This window comes from Toxorhynchites rutilus, chromosome 3 (assembly GCF_029784135.1).
Source record: "Toxorhynchites rutilus septentrionalis strain SRP chromosome 3, ASM2978413v1, whole genome shotgun sequence".
Classification (NCBI taxonomy): Eukaryota; Metazoa; Arthropoda; class Insecta; order Diptera; family Culicidae; genus Toxorhynchites; species Toxorhynchites rutilus.
The window spans coordinates 194027056-194054721 of NC_073746.1; the positions used below are offsets into that span (position 1 = coordinate 194027056).

At 42.4% G+C, this 27666-nt stretch overlaps 1 protein-coding gene across 8 annotated transcripts in view; it reads left to right on the forward strand.

The window, feature by feature from the left end:
• Positions 1–27666, forward strand: part of LOC129777691 (inactivation-no-after-potential D protein) — a 362102-nt gene that overhangs the window by 234235 nt on the left and 100201 nt on the right. For all 8 annotated transcript variants that reach the window (XM_055784115.1, XM_055784119.1, XM_055784117.1 and 5 more), the window contains 3 exons: positions 3733–3806; positions 4569–4659; positions 4962–5155. In XM_055784115.1, the coding sequence (XP_055640090.1) occupies positions 3733–3806; positions 4569–4659; positions 4962–5155 (359 nt within the window). The remainder of the gene's footprint in view (positions 1–3732; positions 3807–4568; positions 4660–4961; positions 5156–27666) is intronic.

A 27666-nucleotide genomic window follows, 5' to 3' on the forward strand; every position in this document is an offset into this window, starting at 1 on the left:
AGTCACGCGCTACGGAGACAACACAATAGCAGAAGTTATTGTTGTACTCAACTGAGCGTCAACCACGTGTTGACGATGCCGTTATGGTTATTGATCCACTACAGACGCCGATCCAGACCACTGCAGAGGCGCTGCTTCCTCGGTTCTGGCTGCTTTGGGCACTTTGGGCACTAATTCACCATAGAACACACGAGAAAAAAAAACCAACTCGTTGGGGAGAAGAGAAAAAAAACTTCGAGAACAATGCTTGAGGAGTGATGAATAGCACATCCAGCTCCATCAAGTTGTTAGCGAGGAATGTTGTTAACTTTTTGGCAGCGGTAGTTTTTTCCGAGTCGCTGCTGCTTTCCTTGGCTTTGGCATCTTCGGCTTCTGTGCGTCGGTTTGCAAGGGTTTCGTTGACACCATCACGGTGAGCTAAACAACGGATAGCGGGTTTGATACACTGGATATTGTCATGTGGAACCTTGCGATACACTCTTCCTCAACCGGATCCTTTGTCTCCTTTACCTCCATAACCGCATCCAATTGTATTGGTTGATGTGAACAGGAGTACCAGCAATGCACACTAGAAACACATATGTTTATCGATCTGAGCGTCCAACAAGAATGAGAAATCTGACTGAGTAGCAGCAGCAGCAGCAGCAGCAGTAGAGAAAGAGAGCATGCCTGAAACTCTCTACTCATGATGTTTGTTGTTGCCAACAGTAGTGGACCGATGCGAAACACAGCTCGATTGGTGAGGTTCAGCCTTGATGTTTACCGCCGCTGCTGCTGCTACTGCCACTTATGTGAGACACAGCTCAATTGTTGGCCGCTCAGATTCAATACTGTACTTTCACGATGACAAGAAACGTTCTCGCACTTCAGACGGAGAGAGCGTGCCTGAAACGATCCGCTCGTGATGCTTGCTGCTGCCACTAGTAGTAGATCGGTTTCAACAACCGTTGCTACTGTTTGCCGATGCTTATGCTGCCATAGAAGCTCGATGTGAGACACAGCTCGCATTTTGACCGCTCAACTTCTATGCTCGCCTATATATTAGCCGCTTTCACTGTTGCTGCTCTCCACTTGTTGTTGTCCGTTGTAAGAATGAATGAGATCCACGAATGCTCCTTCCTTTTATATCATTTGGTATGTGTGAAGTAGGCGCCTCCTACTCGATTGCCATGCAGCTTGCAGGTGAGAGAACGAATCGGGCGCGAAAAAGAAATGACGTCAATTTCGACCAATCAGGACTGGGTATCTCTGTTTGGATAGGGGTTGAATTTTTTCAATTGTTCGATTTTTACGATTGTTCGTATTTTTACACCATTTTTAAATCTGGTTTGCTTTCTCTGTTGAGTTATTTTTCTTCACACTTGCGCATACGGTTGGTACGGAGGTGCGCTTTTTATGCTTTGCTTACATCGAGCGAAGACGGGCGGGCGATGTTTAGTATCTGAACTTTGCGACGTGTTCATTCGGCGCTTTCGTGATTATGAATTCGGTGCACTTCGTACCAAAAGAGAATACGTGTTTGTTATGAACGCGTGCTGATGAAAATTAAACTCCAGTGCAGCGCAGATTCAATGGATCTGCAGTCCCTAAATCAATTGAAATCTATAAAGATATCAGTGTACACTTAGATCACAGTCTAACCAACATATAGAAGCAAAGAGAACGGAAGTGAAGATGTGCGCAAATCAAATATATTGGCTAATTGGGAGGAAATCGTAATTAGAACTAGAGTTTAAACTACTTCTATACAAATCCATGTTGAAGCCTTTTTGGCATTATAGCTATCACTTATGACAAACAGCTTCAGCAAGAAACATCGAAATTGTTGAAAGAGTACAAAATAAGCTGCAAAGACATATTACTGGCACACGCAGTAGTGTTATACGTCGAGATTTAGGGATGGCGACGGATAGAGAAGAATTTTATAAAACGAAGAGGAAATATGCGGAAAAGTTGAAGAATCATCTAAATCCACTAGCAAGACGACTCGGTCAACCTATGGTAATATGTCTGAAGAAATAAACGCTAATTATTTGAATGTGGTCTGGAACACATGAGAAATTTTAACTATTAGATTTGATAACAAATGTAATACATTATTTCGTTGAAATCAAATGCATAATGCTGTCATTTCCAAATCACGGAAGATTCAATAAATAATTGTATGAAAAAAAAATCAGGAAGTGGGTTATATCTGTGGTATAACCGCAAGGGTGACGTAGGACTATCGTTGATTTAGTGATCATTTGTTTTTAGTTGCATCTGAATCAATTCTGAATGAATGAATAAATGAATACTTGGGGGACTTCGAAAACGAGAGCGTTACGTTGAAGGCACAATTTTCAGCAAAAGAAGCAATCACATGAAAGTTGTATAATACATGATACATTGCTTGTATTGTGATATGATTTGTATTCCATTTCCAATAGACAAAATATGCTTTCTGTCCGTGATTGAATCGTGAGGAGGTGTGGTTTACGATGGCAATTTGGAAAACAAACTAGAGGCGAATGAACTCTCTGAGTTTGAAACTTTCAGCGACTGAGCAATAATCGATTTTCCGAAACATTTTCCATTGCGCGCGCATCCAATATTGGATACGAAAATATCCTACTGATGGGGAAGACTAATCTTCAGAAGCTTTCCTGCTACTTGACGATTACGATAACATCTTTCCAGGTTCTCCTCGATACTCGAAGCCCACCAGTGGTTAATGCTAACCACCTGTTCATTGCACTTGATTGAAAAATCACAAAAACAAATGTATTTGGTTGCAGTGTTATATGGATAGAAAACGTTAAAATAAACTCTTTCACATGAATGTATTTTCCAAATCCAAGGGGAACTGTTAGATTATTTTTCAGCAACGATGACATCTTTCCGGAATCTTCTCAATGATGGAAGGCAACCAAACGAAAATAGTTCCGCGCGTGTATGTGTGGTGGCTGCTCCGATGTCTCAAGCGGAACCGTTTGTGGCATCACTCCCCTTCTGATGGATTCTCTTCTGGCCTAAGATGCACAAATAAGCTCTTGGTGCACCGTTCATCAGCGCTTTCATGATGAACGAAATTAGCTTCACCACAACAACGACAACATGGTCCAATCACTGTTCAATTATAACTGAGTGGATTTCCGAGCAGCACTCGCCTATATACCGATTGGTGATTTCAATAGCCTGTTTTGAAAGCAATTTTATGGCTATTGAAACAAGTTTTTGGATATAACTCGTAGACATTTTTCGAATGAAGTGTTCATCATACCATTTCGTTCTGTTGTTTACACCCCGGTATAGAAATGAAGATTTTACACCCCGGTATAGAAATGAAGGATGTAGTCCTTTGTCAAAATGAAGATAAGTTTAATATAGTTTTGATTGTTATGTGTAGCTTTTTTTCGGCACGAAAATGGACAGGACCAAATGTAATCTCATAAGATGCTCAAGAATAGACATTTCTAGGAAGACTATTGTGTATATTTCGGTTGATACAGGATCAGGAAAAGAGCTTTTAGAGGGTATTTTGACGAGTTCGTAGGGTGTGGAATGCAGATTAAAACAAAAACAAAAAAAAAATGAATTTAGGTTGGAACGGTTGAAGCCCAAGCCCAAATGATATTGCATCGAGATTCAATCGAGAATATCTATGATCGTTTTATAGCTCATGCATGAAAATTCTCACACGAATATATTAATACAGCAGTGATTTACAGTGATTTATTTTTACATTCGCAGATTCCGAAAATTCTTCAGATGACGAAGACGTTCGAGATTTGGAGGGAAGGACGTTTACGGCTGGTGGTATGGAGGTGAGCTAACCATGAGGAATTTGGCTTATTGTAACTTTTGTTCGTCAAATCGTATAATAGTAAGCCGGTCTCCTGACTAATACTGTTGTTGAAATGAACAATATCGAACGTAAGGTTCGAGGGATCCGTTTCTTATCGCTACTGCACATATACTATAAGGTAGAAGGAAACGTTGTACCGGACGAGAATATAAAAAATGTCATATTCGATTTCTTTTCTTCTTGAACACATGTCACCGGGCTGCAAGTCTACGCTTTTCTTAAAATTTTCTAAATGTTTTTTTCTCAAGGCCTTGAACTTTTACTTCAGACCGTCTGGGACGAGTGTTCACAGGTCTCATGAGCACCCTGGGGGTTTGAGGACATTTATTGGTATAGGGATGTCCCCGTTAACAGTGAGTTTTAGTGACACTCCTTTCAAACCTCTCGCTCTTTCTTATTCCTCGAAATATTATCTCTCTTCTCCACCTCTTTTCCATCCTTTTTCGTTCTTTGTCCATTGGGTTACGCATTTTCAATCAATCTAAAAACCACAAATAATATTATGCGAAGAATAAACCCGAGCGAGGAATGAAGCCGAAACACAGAACGATACAACTAACCCATGCCGAATGAAAATTGTCGCATGCTGTCAGTGACATTGGGATTTATACGATTATTAATTAAAAAATGAAAAATAAAAAAAAATAGAGCCCATTGTTTTCTGATGGATTTTAGATTGATTTGCAGTCGAATTACGAGATTACAGAAACTTTCTTTTTAGATTGATCGTGCATCTGCTGGTAACATAAAGAGGACAAAAGAGGAAATAGCGTTAGATACTGAAGAAGAGGATTGCTTTGGTTACACAACAAGTGAGTAATATATTATATTTATGATAGATGTTTTTTTATAACCGTATATAATGTTAGTCAGCTACTTCAGTACATTAAGTAGCTTTTTCTTATTCTGTGTGTCGTTTGAGTAAAGTGATTACACTCATACATTTATAATTTCTAAGTTATTCCATTGGTGTGTTGGTGTGTTGATGTGTCATAAGTAAGCCTTGTCACCAAAGATTCATAGATTAAATAATGATAGTACCTTAGTACATGCCAGTTCGAAAGTTACAAATGTTATGAAAATTTGTCTTACTAAAAATATTCACGTTTTGCAGAAAAAATCAAAAAAAGATATGGAACCCTTGGTCTTGTGTTTTGCCATACTATAGAAAAAACCAGCAATGGAAGTTTAGGTCTGTCATTGGCGGGCCATCGTGATAGAAACAAAATGGCCTGCTTTATCGTCGGAATCAATCCTAAAGGCATTTCATCATCCTCGCCGTTCGAAGTTGGAGACGAAATTCTGGAGGTAATTCAAAAAATTTTGATTTTTGTTTTTATTATAAAGAACTAGCTGACCCGGCAAACGTTGTTCTGCCATATAATGTATTTCTAGATAATATTTTGGTTGGTAAAAATAACGAATATACTTCAAGAGAGTTTGTATGTTTTCGTTCAGATCTGTAAAATTGATATAAATGATGATTTTCACAGCGAAACATACATATGCGTACCTTTTATTTTCGAATTTTCCCTTTCTATTTTAAATATCCTTCTTATATATGAAGATATGCAGAGTCAACTTTATCGAATTTTTCAAATCATCTCAAACACAGTATTCTATCATTCTAATTTGGGTGAAGACAAACTCACAAAATATATGGATGAAGTAGATCTGATCAGCCGTTCTCCCGTGATGATGAGTTATACGTACGTGGGAAAAACTCTCTTTTATATATAAAGATGTGCATAGTCATTTTTTTCGAATATTTCAAATCATCTCAAATATTTTCCAAAGTACTCTATCATTCTAATTTGGGTGAAGACAAACTCACAAAATATATGGACGAAGTAGATCTGATCAGCCGTTCTCCCGTGATGATGAGTTATACGTACGTGGGAAAAATTCTCTTTTATATATAAAGATTGTACATGCAAATATTGGCACTGTTGTCCAGAAAGTTTTCGACATAAAACTACGTCTTTCAGGAAGGGTGCAAAATCAGAAAACGTTTTGACGTAGGATTATGTCTTTCGGGAATTATTGGGGTGCAAATTGAAAATAGAAAATCGAGCACCTCGTTAAAATTGTCGAATTTCAAACGTTTACTGCTCAGTCATTTCATGATGAACTGATGAAATTTTTGTGTCAATCGATTCCGGCACTCCATAGCAATTTTTTATATTGAAGAAAATAATATTGTGTTGGGGAAAAAGAAATGTCATATATTGTCAATATATGGCAACACTTAAAAATATCTTGTGTTGTACTTATCGCATCGGGTCATACTATACGGCTATTTAAAGACGACAATCTGTGCTACAAGTGTCGTTTTGACAGTGTTGTGATTGTCCTTTTCAGTCTCATGTTCTAGCGCGTCAAAGATGGAGTCCACCAAGCAAGAAATTCGCCATATTTTACGTTTTTACTACCTGCGAGGTAAAACTGCAACGAAGGCGGCCGAAAAAAATCTTGTAGTTTATGGACCCGATACTGTAACGATTCGCACAGTGCAGCTTTGGTTTGATCGATTCCGTTCAGGTGTAGTGGTTGTCGAAGATACACCTCGTACTGGTAGGCCAATCGTCGTGGAATCCGATAAAATCGTTGAAATCATCCAAGTAGACCGGCATGTGAGCACTCGCTCGATTGGCCAGGAACTGGGTATAGACCATAAAACTGTTTGGAACCATTTGCAGAAGATTGGATTCCAAAAAATGCTGGATGTATGGGTGCCACATGAGTTGACGCAAAAAAATTCTTTTAGACCGAATCAACGCCTGCTGATGCACTGCTGAAACGGAACGAACTCGACCCATTTTTGAAGAAGATGGTGACTGGTGATGGAAACTGGATCACGTACGACAACCTAGAGCGAAAAACAGGGAGTGGGTTAATATCTATGGTATAACCGCAATGGTGACGTAGGACTATCGTTGATTTAGTGTTGTTGAATCTGAATCCATTCTGAATGAATGGATAAATGAATATTTGGGGGACTTCGAAAACGAGGGCGTTACGTTGGAGGTACAAGGTTTTATGCATCCAATATTGGATACGAAAATATCCTACTGATGGGGAAGAATAATCTTCAGAAGCTTCCCTGCTAACTACACTTGATTGGAAAATCACAGAACCAAATGTATTTGGTCGCAGTGTTATATGGTCAGAAAACATTAAAATAAACTCTTTCGCTTGCATGTTATTTTCAATGTCAAGGGGAACTGGCAAATTATTTTGCAGCAGCGGTATCTTACCGGAATCTTCCCGAAGTCCACCACCAGTGGGTAATGCTAACTCGATAACCACCTGTTAATTGCACTCCATTGAAAAATCACAAAACCAAATGTATTAGGTTGCAGTGTTGTAAAGGGTGTGTCACATCAAATTGCATCACGGAAAAAACGCTGTAGAAATTCGCCCAGTAGACCGATCCTTTTGAAAATTTTAGACAGTAAAATAAAAACTATTAAACAACTTTTGGCATTTTCTTTTTATTCATACTTCGAGCCATAGCCCGTATGCTCGCACCTTCCTCTTTACCCCGTCCATAAGGTTCTGTACAACGTCAGGTTGTAGTTTTTTTTGAACAGAAATCCATTTTCTCTTGAAGTCCGCCTCCGATTTGACAACTTTTGGGTTCTTCCGGAGGGCCTGCTTCATAATCGCCCAATATTTTTCTATTGGGCGAAGCTCCGGCGCGTTGGGCGGGTTCATTTCCTTTGGCACGAAGGTGACCCCGTTGGCTTCGTACCACTCCAACACGTCCTTTGAATAGTGGCACGAAGCGAGATCCGGCCAGAAGATGGCCGGGCCCTCGTGCTGCTTCAATAGTGGTAGTAAGCGCTTCTGTAGACACTCCTTAAGGTAAACCTGCCCGTTTACCGTGCCGGTCATCACGAAGGGGGCGCTCCGCTTTCCGCAAGAGCAGATCACTTGCCACACCATGTACTTTTTGGTAAACTTGGATAGTTTCTGCTTGCGAATCTCCTCCGGAACGCTGAATTTGTCCTCTGCGGAGAAGAACAACAGGCCCGGCAGCTGACGAAAGTCCGCTTTGACGTAGGTTTCCTCGTCCATTACCAGGAAATGCGGCTTCGTCAGCATTTCGGTGTACAGCTTCCGGGCTCGCGTCTTCCCCACCATGTTTTGCCTTTCGTCGCGGTTAGGAGCCTTCTGAACCTTGTATGTACGCAGGCCCTCCCGCTGCTTTGTCCGCTGGACGAATGAACTTGACAAATTCAGCTTATTGGCGACATCCCGGACCGAACTTCTCGGATCACGTCTAAACTGCTTAACTACGCGCTTGTGATCTGTTTCACTGACGGAGCATCCATTTTTGCCGTTCTTCACCTTCCGGTCGATGGTTAGGTTCTCGAAGTATCGTTTTAGTACTCTGCTGACCGTGGATTGGATGATTCCCAGCATCTTACCGATGTCCCGATGTGACGGATTCTCGAAATGAGTGCGCAGGATTAATTCACGACGCTCTTTTTCGTTCGACGACATTTTTCCAAATTTACTAAAAATTGACAGCGAAGCATGGCCAACGTGATCTATACACTCTTATCTGATTATAAGCGAAAGCTGAAGATATAATTCCTAAAAATTAAATTTCTACCGCGCTTTTTCCGTGATGCAATTTGATGTGACACACCCTTTATGGATAGAAAACATTAGAATAAACTCTTTCGCATCAATGTATTTTTCAATTTCCAGGGGAACTGGCAAAGTATTTTTCAGCAACGATTAGTTCTTTCCAGATTTTCCTCGATACTCGAAGCCCACCAGTGGTTAATGCTAACTCGATAACCAACTGTTAATAGCACTTGATTGAAAAATCACAAAACCAAATGTATTTGGTCGCTGTCTTATATGATTAGAAAACATTAAAATAAACTTTTTCGCATGAATGTATTTTTCAGTTCCCAGGGGAACTGGCAGATTATTTTTCAGCAACGATTGAATCTTTCCGCAATTTTCTCGATGCTGAATGGCACCCAAACGAAGAGTTCCGCGCGTGTATGTGTGTGTGTGTGTGGCGGCTGCTCCGATCTCTTCCCGGGGAACCGTTTGTGGCATCACTCTCCTCCTGATGGATTCTCTTCTGGCCTAAGGTGCACAAACAGGCTCTTGGTGACACCGTTCATCCGCGCCTTCATGATAAACGAAAAGCTTCACCACAACAGCGACAACATGCTCCAATCGCTGTTCAATTATAACTGAGTGGGTTTACGAGCGGCGCTCGCTTATATACCGATTGATGATTTCAATAGCCTGTTTTGAAAGCAATTTTAAGGCTATTGAAACAAGTTTTTGGATGAAAAAGTAACAAGTATATAACGCGTAGACATTTTATCTTTCGAATGAAGTGTGTATCATACCATTTCGTTCAGTTGTTTAAGAGCTATTAACGCCCAAAATCTCGGTGTCCGGTGTAACGCTTTCATTTTCGAAACTTTGATTTTACACCCCGGTATAGAAATGAAAGACGTAGTCCTACGTCAAAAAGACGGGTGGGTAATGTCGGGGACATAACCGGAGTGACGTAGGACTATACAAAGGGGACAGCTTTTGTTAAATATATATTTTAAATATATTGTTTTATTTTCTTCTCCTACGTGAATACCTACCTATCTACCTGAAAAATGGATTAGTTTACTGTTTACTCTTTATGAATATGTTGATGGTTCTGAAAAGAACCTTTGGTGTTGTGTTTTTGTTATCACTCGATATTCCCATCTTGTTCGGTTAAACCTTCCTGTTTAGCTATTGCGTTTGCCACTCGCCACAGCTTTCACAGTTGGAAAATTTCTTCCCATCCAGCTTGTGACATGTTGTTCAGTAAATTACATTTAATGCGACTTTGCCACTCACTGAAACTAATTGTTGCCTTGCCGAACCGAAGCTGCTCTGTTCTTGATGCGTGTTTTCTCATTGTCGTGAGCAGCTTTGCAAGCCAACTCGAGCACTCCGACGGCCGAAACTCTATAATCGCTGTTAGGTATACTGGTGCTCCGGCACCAATCCGTTCGGCCTAGTTACCCTTGCGGAGCAATCAGTGAATGCGGCCAACAGGGAACTGGAGATCTGCACGGTTCGAGTGAGACTTTGCCTTTCCCTTAACTTGTCCTCCTTTGTTACGTCCACGATGCCGATGCCGTACAACCACATGGGTTTACGGTTTGAAAGAAAATAAGATATTTTTTTGGGGTCCACGTGCTTTATACTCTAGCGCAATTTAAGAATTGGTGAAAATCAATAAGCTCAGAACAACTGCCAAATTCACATACTCATCATATCCTGGCAAACAAATTATGAAAGAATCAATTTGTGTTTTATTATTATTTTGGATAATGTTTTAGAAAGCATTGAACTGTATTTCCTAAACTCTTTTTTGGAAGGTTTAATGGCCCTGAAAAGCGCCTTGTTTTATGGAATGGTTCCAATTTAGAAAACTTAGTACTCGTGGTTTTGAAAAAAACCATTTCGAATGCCCTCGATGCCGGCTTGTTCTGGATTTGCCACCAAAGCAGTTTGTATAAAGAACAAACTTTTTTCTTCTGCTACCTGATGCCGTTTTGCGATTGCGTTTGCCACTCGCCACTCGCTGCAACTGCCTGTTGTCTTGATGTCCACCGAACCGAATGTGTTCTGTTCCGAATGCGGGTTTTCTTATCGTCGCGAGCAGCTTTGCCAGCTAACTCGATCACTTCGGCGGCCGAAACTATATAACGCCGGCTAGGTTTTTTTTTTTTTTTTTTTTTTTTTTTTTATAGAGGTGAGGAACGCTCTTCCAGCCTTATCTGGGAAGGGATAACCCAGACGTCGAGTGGGGATCGCACCCACAAAAACCAAGCCCTCTACTCGTAGCCTCATTCCCCCCGGGACCACATCTAGGCGACTACTTCAGGGGGCGGCTGTGCTCATGCACTTCACGAGTTTTCAACGCTAACTAGCGTTGATCCTTCCCTTTTTCTCTATACATCTCATTTACGTTTCCGTTGTACTCCGCCACGCACATCCGCAGCACAGGCTTCCTTTTACCCGTCGAGACGTGTACCGATTAGGAATTGCCCTCCAACTTGACGCGCAACCCGTCACAGTCACCCTCGCGGGGTTTCTCACCTGTCGAGACGTGAACCGATTAGGAAGCGCCCTCCATCTTGACGCGCGCCCCGTCACAGCCACCCTCGCAGGATTTCTCTTCCCAACGGAGCGCCGATTAGGCAGTGCCCTCCAACATAACGCGCACTCCGTCACAGCAACTCTCGTGGGGGTACCCACCGATTTGATGATGCTCTCCTAGGCTCTCGCTCCGCCGAAACGACCCTCGCAATGTTCCTCTCTCAATCCACCAACAGGCATTGCCAGCATTTTCTTGACCCTGCTCTCCAGATTCCGCTTATCCGTCGAGACGTGTACCGATTAGGAATTGCCCTCCAGCTTGACGCGCAACCCGTCACAGTCACCCTCGCGGGGTTTCTCACCTGTCGAGACGTGAACCGATTAGGAAGCGCCCTCCAACTTGACGCGCGCCCCGTCACAGCCACCCTCGCAGGATTTCTCTTCCCAACGGAGCGCCGATTAGGCAGTGCCCTCCAACATAACGCGCACTCCGTCACAACGACTCTCGTGGGGTACTACACTTTGCAACAGCCCTCGCATTTGTTCCTCTTCTATGGTCAGGGGTTTTTACTACGCTGGTCGGCCCTCCACTTCCGCTGTAGCTCGGACATGATGTGTATGATTACACTGTTCACAGCGTTCCAGGTGCCCTCGTCGCGACACATTTTCTCTACTATGTTCCCGGCATGAAGGGCAGGCAGCCCCTCGCGTCTTGCGGTGAACCTGGGACACACAAATACCACGTGTTCTGGTGTTTCCTCCACATCTTCACACTCCGGACAGAGTGGCGGCGTTGCGTGCCCGAACCGGTGCAAATATTGCCTGAAGCAGCTATGTCCAGACAGGAACTGTGTCAGATGAAAATTCACCTCCCCGTGCTTCCTGTTCAGCCAGGTCGATAGTACCGGTATGAGCCCATACGTCCACCTGCCTTTCTCCGCCGTGTCCCATTCCTGCTGCCACTTCAAGAGTGATTCTACTCTCGCTGTTTTCCGGATACCCCTGATTTCCTTTCGTCTGTAGCACTCTCTGTCTTCCGCCAGAGTGATGCCAATAGGGATCATGCCGGCGATAACGCAGACTGCCTCCAACGAGATCGTCCTATACGCGCTCGCAACTCTCATCGCCATGAGCCGAAACGTACGGTCCAGTTTTCTACGATTCCGGTGGGTTTCGAGAGCCGCCGACCAGGCTGGTGCTCCGTACCGCAGTATGGACGAGGATACAGCAGCCAGGAGACGCCTTTTGCTACTGCAAGGTCCTGCGTTATTCGGCATTATTCTCGCTATCGCGCTAATGGACTTTTCTGCTTTCTCGCAGACGTAGTCGACGTGGTTGTTGAAATTCAGCCGGTCGTCGATCATAACTCCCAAGTATTTCAACCTACGCTTAGAAGTTATCACGTGTTCCCCGACTGTGATTTCCGCTCGCTGCACGGCTTTGCAGTTACTCACCAACAATACTTCCGTTTTATTATGAGCAATCTGCAGTTTCGCTGCTTGCATCCAGTTCTCTACTGAGACGATGGACTCGATTGCAAGCATCTTCACCTCTTCGAGTGTCTCGCCTGCCACTGTGAGAGCGATATCATCCGCGAAGCCCACGATCTCCACGCCTTTGGGAAGCTTCAGATTCAGTACTCCGTTATACATTACGTTCCAGAGCGTTGGGCCCAGGATAGAGCCTTGTGGTACTCCGGCCGTTATATTCAACGTTGTCTGCCCCGTGCTCGTCTCGTAGACTAGGACGCGGTTCTGGAAGTAGCTTCCTAGAATTCTGCACAGGTACCCAGGAACCTTCATACGGTGTAGGGACTCGGCAATGGCTTCCCAGCTAGCGCTGTTGAAAGCATTCCTCACGTCGATCGTTACTATAGCACAATGTCGGTCGCCCCTCCGCTTTTGCTGTGACGCCTTCTCTGCCTTTTCAACCACTGTCCGGATAGCATCAACGGTGGACCTACCTTTCCGGAATCCAAACTGCATCTTTGACAGACCATGGTCACTCTCCGTACATTTCGTCAGTCTGTTGAGGATAATCCTTTCCAAGAGTTTCCCAAGAGTATCCAGCAGGCATATAGGCCTATAGGATGTTGGTACCCCCGGGGGCTTTCCTGGTTTTGGCAGCAACACTAACTTTTGGATCTTCCATTTCTTAGGAAAGTGACCATCATCCAAGCATTTCTGTAGCACTATCCTGAAAATGTCCGGGAACGCCTGAATCGCCGTTTTCAAGGCCGCGTTGGGGATTCCGTCGGGGCCGGGCGCTTTGTTTACCTGCAGTCTCTTCGCCACTGCTACCAGTTCTTCACTGGAAACTTGAGAACGTTCGGTAGCTATTTCGGCGTACGGTGTCGGTGGCCATATCGTAGGATCATGCATCGGAAATAAACCCTCCACAATGACCTTCAGCTTCGCCGGCTAGGTGGACTGGTGCACTGGTACTAACGCGCTCGGCCTAGCTACCCTTGCCATGTCCAGACATGGCTGCTTGGGTTGGTTTGTTGATGTGTTGTGATGCGAACCGATGTGATGTATGGATTGAATGAGAATGATCGTTACGGAAGGAAGGAAGGTATTGTATTATAGAGACTTTAAACTTTTGCAGTTCATTCGTCTCTAGCCTTGAGAAAGGCCCTTTGAAAACTCTACTCTACTCTACTCCAGCGCTACCACCTCCGCCCTCTTGCCTTGAGAAAGGCACTCGATCCCTCGCCGTCCAGCTCGTCCAGCAACGATGTTGTCCAGTCGGTGTCCACACAAAGAATGATCGTTACGGCAGCGGAGCGGGGATTTTAAAGGTGACTGGCTGGCTCGAGAATTACGCATGTGTGAGACTGCGACCAATGTTTCGTTCATTTTTTCTTTTTCCTTTCCAATCGTGCTTCATTCTATTTCGCTGCTGCTCTGGTTGCCCGTTTTGGTCGGTACAATATGAGGAGCACAAAATGGACCAATCAAAAATGGGCACATAGTGCACTTTGACAATGCTTGATATTTGACAATTATTCAATTATTTATCTCAAGAAAAATGCAATGTTATTCGTTATGATAGATGCGTAGATATATTTCCTATTAATTGATGCAAAAACCTTTGCGATCTATTGAGAAATGCTCGAGTTATAAGCGTTCCAAATCTTGCATTTTTTCCTACTTGTTCAGTGCCTAGATTTCCATTTCACCCCTATATCTTCCGGTTAGACGTAGTCCTACGTCAAAAGTCGTGGTCGAAGCGCGCTGAGCCGACCCAAACCATCGCCAAGCCCGGATTGACGACCAGGAAGGTTTTGCTGTGTGTTTGGTGGGATTGGAAGGGAATCATCCACTATGAACTGCTCCACTATGGCCAGACCCTCAACTCGGTTCTCTACTGTTAGCAGCTTGACCGTTTGAAGCAGGCGATTGACCAGAAGCGGCCAGAAATGATCAATAGGAATGGTCTTGTTTTCCACCAGGACAACACTCGGCCTCACACATCTTTGATGACCCGCCAGAAGCTACGGGAGCTCGGATGGGTTGTCCTATTGCACCCACCGTATAGTCCGGACCTGGCTCCAAGTGATTATCATCTCTTCCGGTCCATGCAAAACGCTCTTGGTGATACTAAGTTGGCCTCAAAAGATGCTTGCGAAAACTGGCTGTATGAGTTTTTTTCAAATAAGTAGGCGGTGTTTTATAAGGGAGGGATAATGAAGTTGCCTTCTAAATGGCGATAAGTTTGCGAACAAAACGGCGCATATTTAACTTAAATTGGATAATTTTAAGTATGTTAAATAAAGCGTCAAATTTCGATCAGAAATACGACATTTCTTTTTCCCCAAGCTTATATATGTCATGAAACTAACAATCGAACAATTGATCATTCATTCTTTGTGTGGACGCCGACTTGACAACATCGTTGCTGGACGAGCTGAACAACGGGGGATCGAGTGCCTTTCTCAAGGCAATGAGGGTGGAGGTGTAGAGTAAAGTTTTTCAAGGGCCGAATGAACTAAAAATGTTTAAAGTCTCTATAATCAAATATGGGTTATACCTATGATATAACCGCAAGGTTGACGTAGGGCTACCGTTGGCTTAGTAATCAATGGTGTTTCTTCAATTAGTAATAATCGCACCCCGGATGTTCCTTATTGGGTAATATGTCGCAGAGCTATCTTTTGTGTGTATTGATTAAATTAGTGAATGAATGAAACGAAATCAATTGCAAGCGAATTCCAATCTGTATTGGGAAAACGTTATCGCAGCAAATAGTTATCAACATTTTGCCTCATCATCAAACGCGCAGAAGTTCAGTGAGCTGGTGACATGATATCTTCCAATGCAGTCTTGAATAACCGAGCCAAAGCGATACATGTGTACCCGGGGGTATGTAAAAGTACGAGGTATGGCTATTAAATAACAAGACTGATTACGGAAAAGGGTTATATTTTAATAGTTACGGTACAACGACAAGCTCCCCTTCAATATACTCTCCTTGGCTCCTCACATACCTTTCCATACGTTTTGACGTAGGATTACGTCTTTCAGGAACATATTGGGGTACAAATTGAAAATCGAAAATCGAGCACAAATCGAGCTTTTGTTCCCACCGAAATGTGTTCCCTAACAGAGACATCAAAACCAAGCTGTCTGTGGGAAATCGACATTGCAAATACATGTAAGTAGGGGAGCTTTTGTTCCCACCGGAATGTGTTCCCTAACAGAGACCTCAAAACCAAGCTGCCTGGTTGGAATCAGCATTGCAAGTACATGAAAGTAGGGTATCTTTTGTTACCACCGAATTATGTTTCCTAACAGAGACATCAAAACCAAGCTGCCTGGGGGAAACCGGCATTGCAAATACATGAAAGCTGGGGAGTATTTGTTTCCACCGAAATGTGTTCCCTAACAGAGACATCTAAACCAAGGTGCCCGGGGGAAATCGGCATTGCAAATATATGCAAGTTGGGAGCATTTTTATATTGCAAGTGAGGTAAGTGACCCGATTAATTCTAGGAAATAAAATTTAAATTTGAAACTTTAATGTTGGTTACTTCGTGAAATTTCATATCAATGGCCGATCGTGTATTGTAAAAAATTTAGCACAAGTGTAAGTGTAAAATTGTACATGGTAGCATTTGTGTTAAAAATGACTTGATATATGAAACGATTTACTTCAATTTCCATAAATAGAAACTAAGGTGTGTTCCAGCTCCAGAACTTGTCTTTTGGGTCAAGCTGTCTGTTTTGTTGTATTCATTTTCACCCAAGGAAAGTTCATACGGCGAGAAAAGTTGGAAAAGTGAAGAAATCTTCGAAAAAGTGATTTCCCATATGCCATACACATAGTATTAGGTGTTGTTAGTCCAATTAAAATTCGCATTGGGTTGCATAAACACTCAGAAAGTAAAAATTATCTTTCCCATTTCAAATATGTTTTCTCTATATTGAAGTAACATGTTTTTACTGATGAGAAAAATTGATAATTGTGTTTGGTATTGATGATCTTATATTACATTGTATGGCATTTATATTACATTGACGAGTTTTTTTTTCTTTATTTCATCCACACATAACACAGTAGGCATTTTGTCAAGAGTCACAGAGGGCGGTTTTCATCATATCTCATTCCACTTCGGCATCTATCTATCTATATGATACGCACCATCCAACGACTGTTTACCACCCTTCTGTCATCATCACTCGGTAAACACTGGTGGAGCGAACAAACAATTTCCAACAACCAAACCAAACGGCCCTTTTCAGGGCCACCAAAAATCATTATCAATGAGTTTAATTCTTCAAATATATCCAAAATGAGCAGATAGCCTAACGGAATCCTACGTCAACTATGCGGTCGTGTCTCAGATACAACCCTCCTGTGACTTTTTCCATTGTTCGAAGCAGTGCTGAAACTCTTCTTTTGTGATGACGTTCAAAAACCGCATCGCTTTTTCCTTCGCCTCTTCTACGGACTGAAATCGGATACTTTTCAACACGCATCTGATCTTGGGGAATAGAAAAAAACAGGAAGTGGGTTATATCTATGGTATAACCGCAAGGGTGACGTAGGACTATCGTTGATTTAGAGATCATTTGTTTGAAGTTGAATCTAAATCCATTCTGAATGAATGAATAAATGAATATTTGGGGGACTTCGAAAACGAGAGCGTTACGTTGGAAGCTCAAGGTTTTATACACATGCAATATTGGATACAAAAAATCTTGTTCTGAAGAATAATCTTCAGAAGCTTTCCTGCTAACTGCACTTGATTGACAAATCACAAAACCAAATGTATGTGGTCGCATTATTATATAGATAGAAAACATTAAAACAAACTCGCATGAATGTATTTTTCAATTACCTGGCAGACTATTTTTCAGCAACGATTGGATCTTTCCGGAATTTTCTCGATGCTGAGTGACATCCAAACGAAAAAAAATCCCGCGCGTGTTTGTGTGTGTATGGCGGCTGCTTCGATGTCTTCCCAGGGAACCGTTTTTCGATGATGATACTCCCTTGGTCACCTTCTCTTTTCCTTCTGATCGATCGGCTTTTCTGCGCTCCCTCACAGTTAAAACAAACTGATTGCATTTCAGGTCAGATCAGGCCAGGTAATGAATCCCTCGATCGCTCGCCGTTCAGCTCGTTCAGTAACGATGTTGTCTTGTCGATGTCCTCACGAAAAATGAATGCGTTTCACCACCAGAATATGGCTTAAGTATGGTTTTCGTACGTGATTGAATCGAGAGAAGGTGTGGTTTACGATGGCAATTTGGAAGGCGAACTAGAGGAGAATGAACTCTCTGAGTATGAAAATTTCGGCGACAGAGCAATAATCGATTGAAAATTCTATAATTTTCGCGATACGAAACATTTTCCGTTGCGCGTATATACAATATCGGATACGAAAATATCCTACTGATGGGGAAGAATAATCTTCAGAAGCTTTCCAGCTAATTACACTTGATTGAAAAATTATAAAATCATCAAATCTTTGGTCGCTGTGTTATATGGTTAGAAAACATTAAAATAAACTCTTTCGCATGAATGTATTTTTCAATTACCAGGGGAACTGGCAGATATTTTTCCAGTAACGATTAGATCTTTCTAGAATTTTCTCGATGCTGAATGGCATCCAAAAGAAAATGCTCCTTTCAGTTTGGCCTGCAAAAAACTTTTCTGAACTCTAATCCATCAAATTTGGAGCCCTGAAAAGGGCCGTTGATTATATGCTAAACTAATATAGCACACTCTCCTTGGATTCGACGGGCCAGCTGAATGTCCATGATGTGATGCGTTTTGCATGGATAGCACACAAATTGGTATCTTCGAAAAGGCCTTCTGCAGCGTCGTAACCGCGGAACTTTGGAAGCGCAAGTCGGTTTTGAAGTCCTGAGCAATTCCACGAATCAAATGCTGCAAAGGTAGCTTGCGGATCAGCAATTGGTCGACTTCTGATAGCGACGAATTTCACGCAAAGTTCCCGGTCGATAGCGATGTGGTTTCTTCACCTATCCTGCGGCTGGTGTGCTCATCCGAGCTGCTTTCGTGGTGCCTTACCACCGAAAGACTAACGAGCTGTCTGCTTGGTCCCAAACAAACGAGTCCGCACGGTGCGAGAGTAGAGTAAGAAATGAACGGAAGCAGGCAGGTAGGCAGGTATTGAATTAAAGAGACTTTAAACTCTGAGAATTTCTGAGAAATTCGTCTCTTGCCCTTGAGGGCGGGAAATTTAACTGAAGAACTACTGCACAATTTATCGTTCTCGTTCGATCTAGTCACCGCCATGGATGTATGTCGTACCGCCGCACCCTATACGGCTCTGGGGCCAAAAAATAAAACCAAACAATAGGAGCAGGGAAAAAGCCCCTTTTAGTGTGCTTGAAGAGCTCGCTTCTAAAAAGGGCGTAAAAACCTGCTCATCTTTTGCTGAAAGTAGAAGAGAAGACGAACGAAATTTTATCAGTATAGGTAAATGTGGTAATTAAAAAATTAGATCTGGTCAAATAAACCTGTATCCTTAAGGAAATCGATGGTCCTTTTTTCCACAACGACGTCGTCCGCTAGTGCTGTCCTTATGGTGTCTGCACCCTGAAACTTGATTCTTGAAGCATTAAATTTAGGGCATGTAATTAATATATGTTCCACCGTGAGTCTTACATTGCACGACTCACATAGTGGTGGTTCCAATCCAAGCATGATAAATTTGTGTGTTAAAAATGTATGCCCAATACGTAAACGTGTTAGACATACTAGAGTAGATCGGAGAATACTATCCTTCCAGGGAAGGGTAGTATTCTTGATCCTTCTTAAGAAGAGGTCACGGGAAAAATACCAACTGTTCTCCCAGCTCAATCTGAGGGATTGACGGATCCATCTGATGGTGTCTGTTGCTGGGGGGTGGGGGGGTTGACCATAGTTCGGAGAGCCTACTTTCCTTGGCGAGAAGATCAGCCTGTTCATTACCCTGGATTCCGCAGTGCCCTGGGACCCAGCAGAAAGTGATGTTCTTCCCTGTAATTTTTTCCTCAATGCTTTGCATCCAAGGGTGTTTACTATCGACACTTTGTAGTACACGTAATGCACTATAGGAATCAGAGAAGATCACCACTTTACTGTCGTTATCACAGAGTGATGGTGCGACAAGGAGAGCGGCAATTTCGGCGGAGTATATCGAACAAATGGAAGGCAGTTGGAATTTTAGCTCCGTGTTATTAGCAAAAACTTCAAACCCTGCTAGGTTGCCATCAAAAGACCCATCTGTGAAGATTCTGTGGTAGGTGTGATATTTGTTATGGACGTGGTTATTAAAACAGGCCGTTACAATGCTGCTGGCTTCCCCAGCACCAACAGCATTTTTGATTGACCAGTCTATCTTTGGTGGATGTGCGTGCCATGGGCGTTGACCAACTCTGCTTAATATTCGGGAGGGTGACTTGGCCAATATCTTGCAGCCAAATGTTGGCTCTGGTATGAATGGATAGAAGATCCGGGTATTTCTCGGAAGTCCGGATGGTTTTAGTGGCTAGGATATTTGTGAGGAAGTGTTCGAAAGGAACTTCGCCAGCCTCCACAAGCAGAGCGTTTATTGGGCTGGTCTGAAGAGGTCCTGATGCATGTCTAATCACACTATGGTAGACAGGCTTTATGTATTTCAAGTGAACCCAAGAGGCACGGCTGAAAAGTTCGATGCCGTACCGAATTTTAGAGAAGATAATGCTTTTTCCTATGTTGCAGATGGTTTTACGAGAACTCAAGTGGCATCGGCCACTTAAAGCTTTCACCAGCAGCAGGCGGCACTTCATACTAGCTTTAGTATTTCTGAGGTGTTGTCCGAAATATAGTTTACTGTCAACTAGCACTCCGAGAATTCGGGCTGAGCTGACTCTTTTAATAGGCCTGCCATTGATTAGACATGTTCTAAGGTTTTTCTTATGACCTTTACATTTGTAGCAGTGCATAATATTAGACTTCTCTGCCGAGTACTTAAACCCAATGGAATTTGCCCAGTTGCTAACAGCCGAGATTCCTTCCGACAGTCTGCTGCCGGCCATTTCTGGGAAAGGGTTTCTGGTCATCAGCAGTAGATCGTCTGCATAGGCCAGTACCTCGATGTTTTGAGGGATAACCTCGAGAAACGACTGCATAGCGACGAGGAAGAGGGAAACTGATAGAACCGATCCTTGTGGTATTCCGTTTTCTAGGCAACGGTTATCCGATAGTGCTCCTCCGAAGTAGACTTGAAAGCTTCGATTGGTGAGGAAACAGCGAACAATGTTGAAGAGGGAGCCTTCAAAACCCCATTGGTGGAGTTGATCGATAATGTTATGGCGCCATGTGGTAAGCTTTGGCTAGGTGGAGTGAAACAATTTCGCTGTGGTGGTCCTTTTCGATAGTTTCTTGGAAGAACTGATCGAATTGACAGAAGTAGGTGCCAGTACCTATACCTTGGCGGAAACCATGCTGTCTGGGGTCTAATAGTTGGCATTCTTCAAGGGCCGTCCTAAGTCTTCGATTGATCATTCTTTCGAAGACTTTCCCCAAGCAGCTGAAGAGGGTTATGGGATGGAAGTTATTCGCGGCCCGTTTACTCTCCTTTACTTTTGGGATAGGTATTACCAAGCCCCCTTTACATGCATCTGGGACTGTTAGCCCAACATTCGTTGTATATCTGAAGGAGTAAAGTTTTTGCATGAAGAGGTAGATGCTTGATCCTCGGATATTCGATTTCATCTGGGCCAGCTGATTTGCTTTTGGATATTTTTATTGCCCATAACAACTCGTCTAAAGAGAACTTATCGTTGTATTTTTGGGACTGTCCCGAAGCAGAAGGGAAAGTTCCGTCTCCGCCTTAATAGCCTTGAAGTCGTTAGTGTAGTTGAAGGTGGCTGAAATAGTGGCAAAGTGGTCAGCTAGATGGTCGGCTATGATGCTTGGATCTTCGGGATGGTGCCATTAATCTCGAGGGAATAGCAGTTTGAAGCTTTCTTGCCACTAAGTGCGTTGACCTTGTTCCAAAGTTCAGATTTAGAAGCATTAGGGTTGATGCCGTCAAGAAATTCCATCCAACTGTTTTTCTTGGCTTCGGTTATTACCTTCCTGGCTAGAGCTCTAGCCGTTTGGAAGTTTGTTAGGGCAATCCTTTTGCAAGCGCTTCCATCAGGAAGGCGTCGTAGGATACGGAGGGATTTTCTTCTCCTTTTGATGGCCTGTGCAACTTCATTGTTCCACCATGGGACAGCCTTCCGGCCGGGTTTCCCACTGGTACGATGGATATTTCGTTCAGCCGCTAAAAGAATGGCGTGGGTAAATTCTTCCACATGGCAGCTTTCATGTTCAGAAAGTAAGCTTATTGTTATTGTTTTACCTCTTTTGTCACATTTTTTTCCTCCCCATGAAGAGTGGGAGGCGTTAAAGTCACCCATCAGGACGAATGGGTGCGGTAACTGTTTGATGGCATCTGTAAGTTGCGTTTCAATGTCATTACTGTGCGATGGGGGTATATAAATGGAAGCAAGGGTTACCTGTAGAGGTCCCTTCAGTTGTATCGCACATATTTGTAATGATGATGCTATGGGGATGACGGTATGAGGAAGGTCACTCAGGACAGCGAGGCAGGCTCCACAAAGCCCCGAGGATAGCCCTTCCTTGAAATACCATGAAAATTTGCCTTTAAACGACCGCTCTAAGAGCGATACATTGTGTTTTTTTAGCTTCTTGAAAAGCCAGTGTTAGTGGGAGATGTTGTTCCTCAGCTAACATTAGCTTAATTTCGTCAATGGAAGTGGATAGCCCACGCAAGTTCCATTGAATAGCAAGTTTTCGGTTGGGTGCTTGGTTACAGGACGAAGGGTTGCTGTGACTAGCTAGAAGAGTGAATTTTAAAAATGAGTAGAAGGTAAGTGGGCTGAGGTAAGTAAGTAGGGGTTCGAAGATGGCAGAAGGGTATGAGATTAGGAATGGGTAGATTTGCCGGATTTGTTCTTTAGTCAAGGGTCATTTTTGCAAACGTTGGCAATTGGTTTGTTGGAGAGTTGGGTGGGTTTGTTTGAATGGTTGAATTGGTTGGAGGTTTTAGTTAGGGATGCGGTGGTTGGTTGGGATGAAGTGGATTGTTGGGGGGAAGTGGATGGTTGGGTAGAGTTGTATTTTTGGTTCTTCGACTTCTTCCTATTGGATTCTTTTTCTCGGAAAATTTCCTCTTCTGATGATTTGAATTCATCTGAGGTTGACCTTTTGTTGATATTTTTCCTCTTGTTGGAGGGGGTTGTTTCGATTTCCATTGAAATGTCTGGGTCAGATTCTGAATCTGAAGAGGAGGTGCTGAATTCCGATTCCTGTAGATTATTTGACGGAGTTGGAACTGCTTTGACGGAAGCAGTTGGCTTAGCCTGAGTGCAGTTGCGCTTGCATTGAGAACAACCTGTATTCTGATTTTTGTCTAGTCTTTCTTGCAGCTTACTAGCAAAGGAAGGACCATTTTTATTTTCACAAATGGACTTAGCATCCTTATATGAAACACCTTGGTCAAATCGGACTCTGGTTATGTTATCCTCTGCGATCCATGCTGAGCACTTCCTACTAGTTGAGGCGTGAGTTCCCTTTGCAGTTCACACAAGAGGCAGGTGCATTGCACATAACATTTTTTATTTTGTCTTTATCATTTGTATTTGTATTAAGTTCAGGGTGAGCTACACCGCAGTTGCGACAAAGTTGAATTTTTTTAGAGCACTTTTTAGAAGTGTGGCCAAAAGCGAAGCATCCGAAGCATTGCATCGGGTTCGGGTTGAAGTTTCTGGTAGGAGCACGGAGGAATCCGAAGTTAATTGCTTCAGGAATAACCGTTCCGTTTATGGTAAGGATCATGGTCGAAGTAGGAACTCTTTCCTTCATGACTGGGTCAAATCTTACAATTTTTTTGACGCCGATCACATTTTGGTCGGCTAGTTCAGTTAGGAGGACATCTTCGTTTAACAACATTACGTCACGACAGGACACAACGCATTTGCGTTGGTTCAAGGTGGGATGGTATATAATTTCAATGGGTGTTTCGTCGATCAGCGACTTTGTACCCAGAAGCAATTGAACGAGTTTTTCATCTCGTAGATGTAGCGCATATTGAAGGCGATTTTTATCGTCGCGTTGTGGTTTAGTATCTTTAAATTCCTTACCGATCATTCCTTGGATCGATTTGGAAACAGTAAAAGGGTTTGATGGAAGAAGATTGCCTTCAGTGGCTCTCAGAAGTAAGATTTGTAAATTGCCACCGAAAGGGTCAGCCCATCTGGGCGAGGTACGAGTAGTGGGAACACCATTATAAATATTGGTTGGCCTTCCGGCGCCGGAGCTGCTGGAAGCCATGTCAAATCAAATACAAAGGTAGAATATACGACGTGCGTCGGGGGGACAACACATTTTTGTCACTCACCGATCGTATAGAAGAACTTTCTCCGAATTCACCACCTAATGATAGTGGGGTAGCGGGGAAGGGACCGGATACCGACGACGGCAGGGCAATCGCCGCAGCAGTTCGAAGCGACGAAGCGAAGATGACCTCCTTTCACACCTCCTGTGCTGCTGATGGTTGAAGAGCAGAAATTGCGCCGAAATCGCGCGTCACTGGCAGGAAAACGATGCAGATGAGACAGCTGCAAACAGCGGGACACGCAAGGGGTGAAAACTGCCGGTCAAAGTGACCAATCCGACCGGACCAACTTCCTTAATGGCCGTTGGGGGCTTCTCGGCGGCTTCCTCCTTTCCTGGTAACTTTCCGGACAACTGTTGCTGCAAAAACGCTTTATTTAAGACCGAAATCAGCTTTGAATAAAGCTTTGCATTCGGTAGTAGGAGAAAACCTTAATTCTTAATTCTATCGTGGTGTCGATGATAATTCGATACCGATAGGTGCCATGGATATGGATTTCATAATGGAGAATATGAAATATATGTCATGATGTAGTGAATATATCCCCATATCGAAGAAATCACTTTGATGAAACTGTTTGCCGTTTGTCGTTTTTAATTGTTGGGAAAGGGCATTATTTTTGCTGAGTAAATTCCAAGAAAAAATCTATTCCTTCTTTAAGCGTGATTCATTCTGCTTCGGATCAACGGAACAGTATGATAATCATTTCATACAAAATATGAAGTGTCCAAGAGTTATATGATTGCTATTTATTGACTCGAAAAATTGTTTCAATAGCTTAATAGCTTCGAAAACAGGTTATTGAGGCGCGCCCTCTTGGAAACCCATTAACCTTATTGGAATGTGAGATGGGGAAGCTCATACTCACGTCTATGCATTATGCTGTATTCTTCCAATTAATTTCGTTTTTGCAGGCCGAACTGAAAAATTTTCAGTCGAGTTAACTCTCTTTTACAGTAATGTTTTTGAATACGGACACTTTGCATTACATTCAATATCATATTACAGCCATAACATTTTGACGTAGGACTACGTCTAACCGGAAGATATAGGGGGTAAAATGAAAATCTAGGCACTGAACAAGTAGGAAAATATGCAAGATTTGGAACGCTTATAATTCGAGCATTTCTCAATAGATCGCAAATGTTTTTGCATCAATTGATAGGAAATATATCTACGCATCTATCATAACGAATAACATTTCATTTTTCTTGAGATTAATAATTGAATAATTGTGAAATATCAAGCATTGTCCAAATGCACTATGTGCCCATTTTTGATTGGTTCATTTTGTGCTCCTCAAATCGTATCGACCAAAACGGGCAACCAGAGCAGCAGCGAAATACAATGAAGCACGATTGGAAAAGAAAAAGAAAAAACAGGAAGTGGGTTATATCTATGGTATAACCGCAAGGGTGACGTAGGACTATCGTTGATTTAGAGATCATTTGTTTGAAGTTGAATCTAAATCCATTCTGAATGAATGAATAAATGAATATTTGGGGGACTTCGAAAAAGAGAGCGTTACGTTGGAGGCACAAGGTTTTATGCATCCAATATAGGATACGAAACCTTGTTCTGAAGAATAATCTTCAGAAGCTAACCTGCTAACTGTACTTGATTGACAAATCACAAACCCAAATGTATTATATGGATATTTTATGGATAGAAAACATTAAAATAAACTCTTTCGCTTGAATGTCATTTTTAATTCCAAGGGGAACTGGCAGATTATTTTCCAGCAACGATTAGATATTTCCACATTTTCCTCGATACTGGAAGCCAACCAGTGGTTAATACTAACTCGATAACCATCTGTTAATAGTACTTGATGAAAATTTTTGGTCACAGTGTTACATGGATAGAAAACATTCAAATAAACTCTTTCACATGAATGTATGATTAGATCTTTCCGGAACTTTCTAGATGCTGAATGGCATCCTGCGCGTGTATGTGTCGATCCTTCGCCGTCCACCTCCTCCAGCACGTTAGGCAACGATGTTGTCTTGTCGATGTCCTCTCGAAAAATGAATGTGTCTCACCACCAGAATATCGCTTAAGTATGCTTTTTGTGTGTGATTGAATCGAGAGAAGATGTGGTTTACGATGGCAATTTGGAAGGCAAACTAGAGGGGAATGAACTCTCTGAGCTCGGAACTTTCGGCGACTGAGCAATAATCGATTGCGGGCGCATACAATATTGGATACGGAAATATCCTACTGATGGGGAAGAATAATCTTCGGAAGCTATCCTGTTAATTGCGATTGATTGAAAAACCACAAAACCAAATGTATTTGGTCACAGTGTTACATGGAAAGAAAACATTCAAATAAACTCTTTAACATGAATATATTTTGAAAATTCCCAAAGGAACTGGCAGATTATTTTCAGTAACGATTAGATATTTCCACATTTTCCTCGATACTGGAAGCCCACCAGTGGTTAATGCCAACTCGATAACCACCTGTTAATAGCACTTGATTGAAACATATTTGGTCACAGTGTTACATGGATAGAAAACATTCAATTAAACTCTTTCACATGAATATATTTTGAAAATTCCCAGAGGAACTGGCAGATTATTTTCAGTAACGATTAGTTATTTCCACATTTTCCTCGATACTGGAAGCCCACCAGTGGTTAATGCCAACTCGATAACCACCTGTTAATAGCACTTGATTGAAACATATTTGGTCACAGTGTTACATGGATAGAAAACATTCAATTAAACTCTTTCACATGAATATATTTTGAAAATTCCCAAAGGAACTGGCAGATTATTTTCAGTAACGATTAGATATTTCCACATTTTCCTCGATACTGGAAGCCCACCAGTGATTAATGCCAACTCGATAACCACCTGTTAATAGCACTTGATTGAAATATATTTGGTCACAGTGTTACATGGATAGAAAACATTCAATTAAACTCTTTCACATGAATATATTTTGAAAATTCCCAAAGGAACTGGCAGATTATTTTCCAGCAATGATTAGATCTTTCCGGAACTTTCTCGATGCTGAATGGCATCCTAACGGAAAGAGTTCTGCGCGTGTATGTGTCGATCCTTCGCCGTCCAACTCCTCCAGCACGTTAGGCAACGATGTTGTCTTGTCGATGTCCTCACGAAAAATGAATGTGTCTCACCACCAGAATATCGCTTAAGTATGCTTTTTGTGTGTGATTGAATCGAGAGAAGGTGTGGTTTACGATGGCAATTTGGAAGGCAAACTAGAGGGGAATGAACTCTCTGAGCTCGGAACTTTCGGCGAATGAGCAATAATCGATTGCGGGCGCATACAATATTGGATACGGAAATATCCTACTGATGGGGAAGAATAATCTTCTGAAGCTATCCTTGTTAATTGCGATTGATTGAAAAACCACAAAACCAAATGTATGTGGTCACAGTGTTACATGGATAGAAAACATTCAATTAAACTCTTTCACATGAATATATTTTGAAAATTCCCAAAGGAACTGGCAGATTATTTTCAGTAACGATTAGATATTTCCACATTTTCCTCGATACTGGAAGCCCACCAGTGGTTAATGCCAACTCGATAACCACCTGTTGCTGTGCTGCAAGTGCTGCAAAGCACTTGATTGAAACATATTTGGTCACAGTGTAACATGGATAGAAAACATTCAATTAAACTCTTTCACATGAATATATTTTGAAAATTCCCAAAGGAACTGGCAGATTATTTTCAGTAACGATTAGTTATTTCCACATTTTCCTCGATACTGGAAGCCCACCAGTGGTTAATGCCAACTCGATAA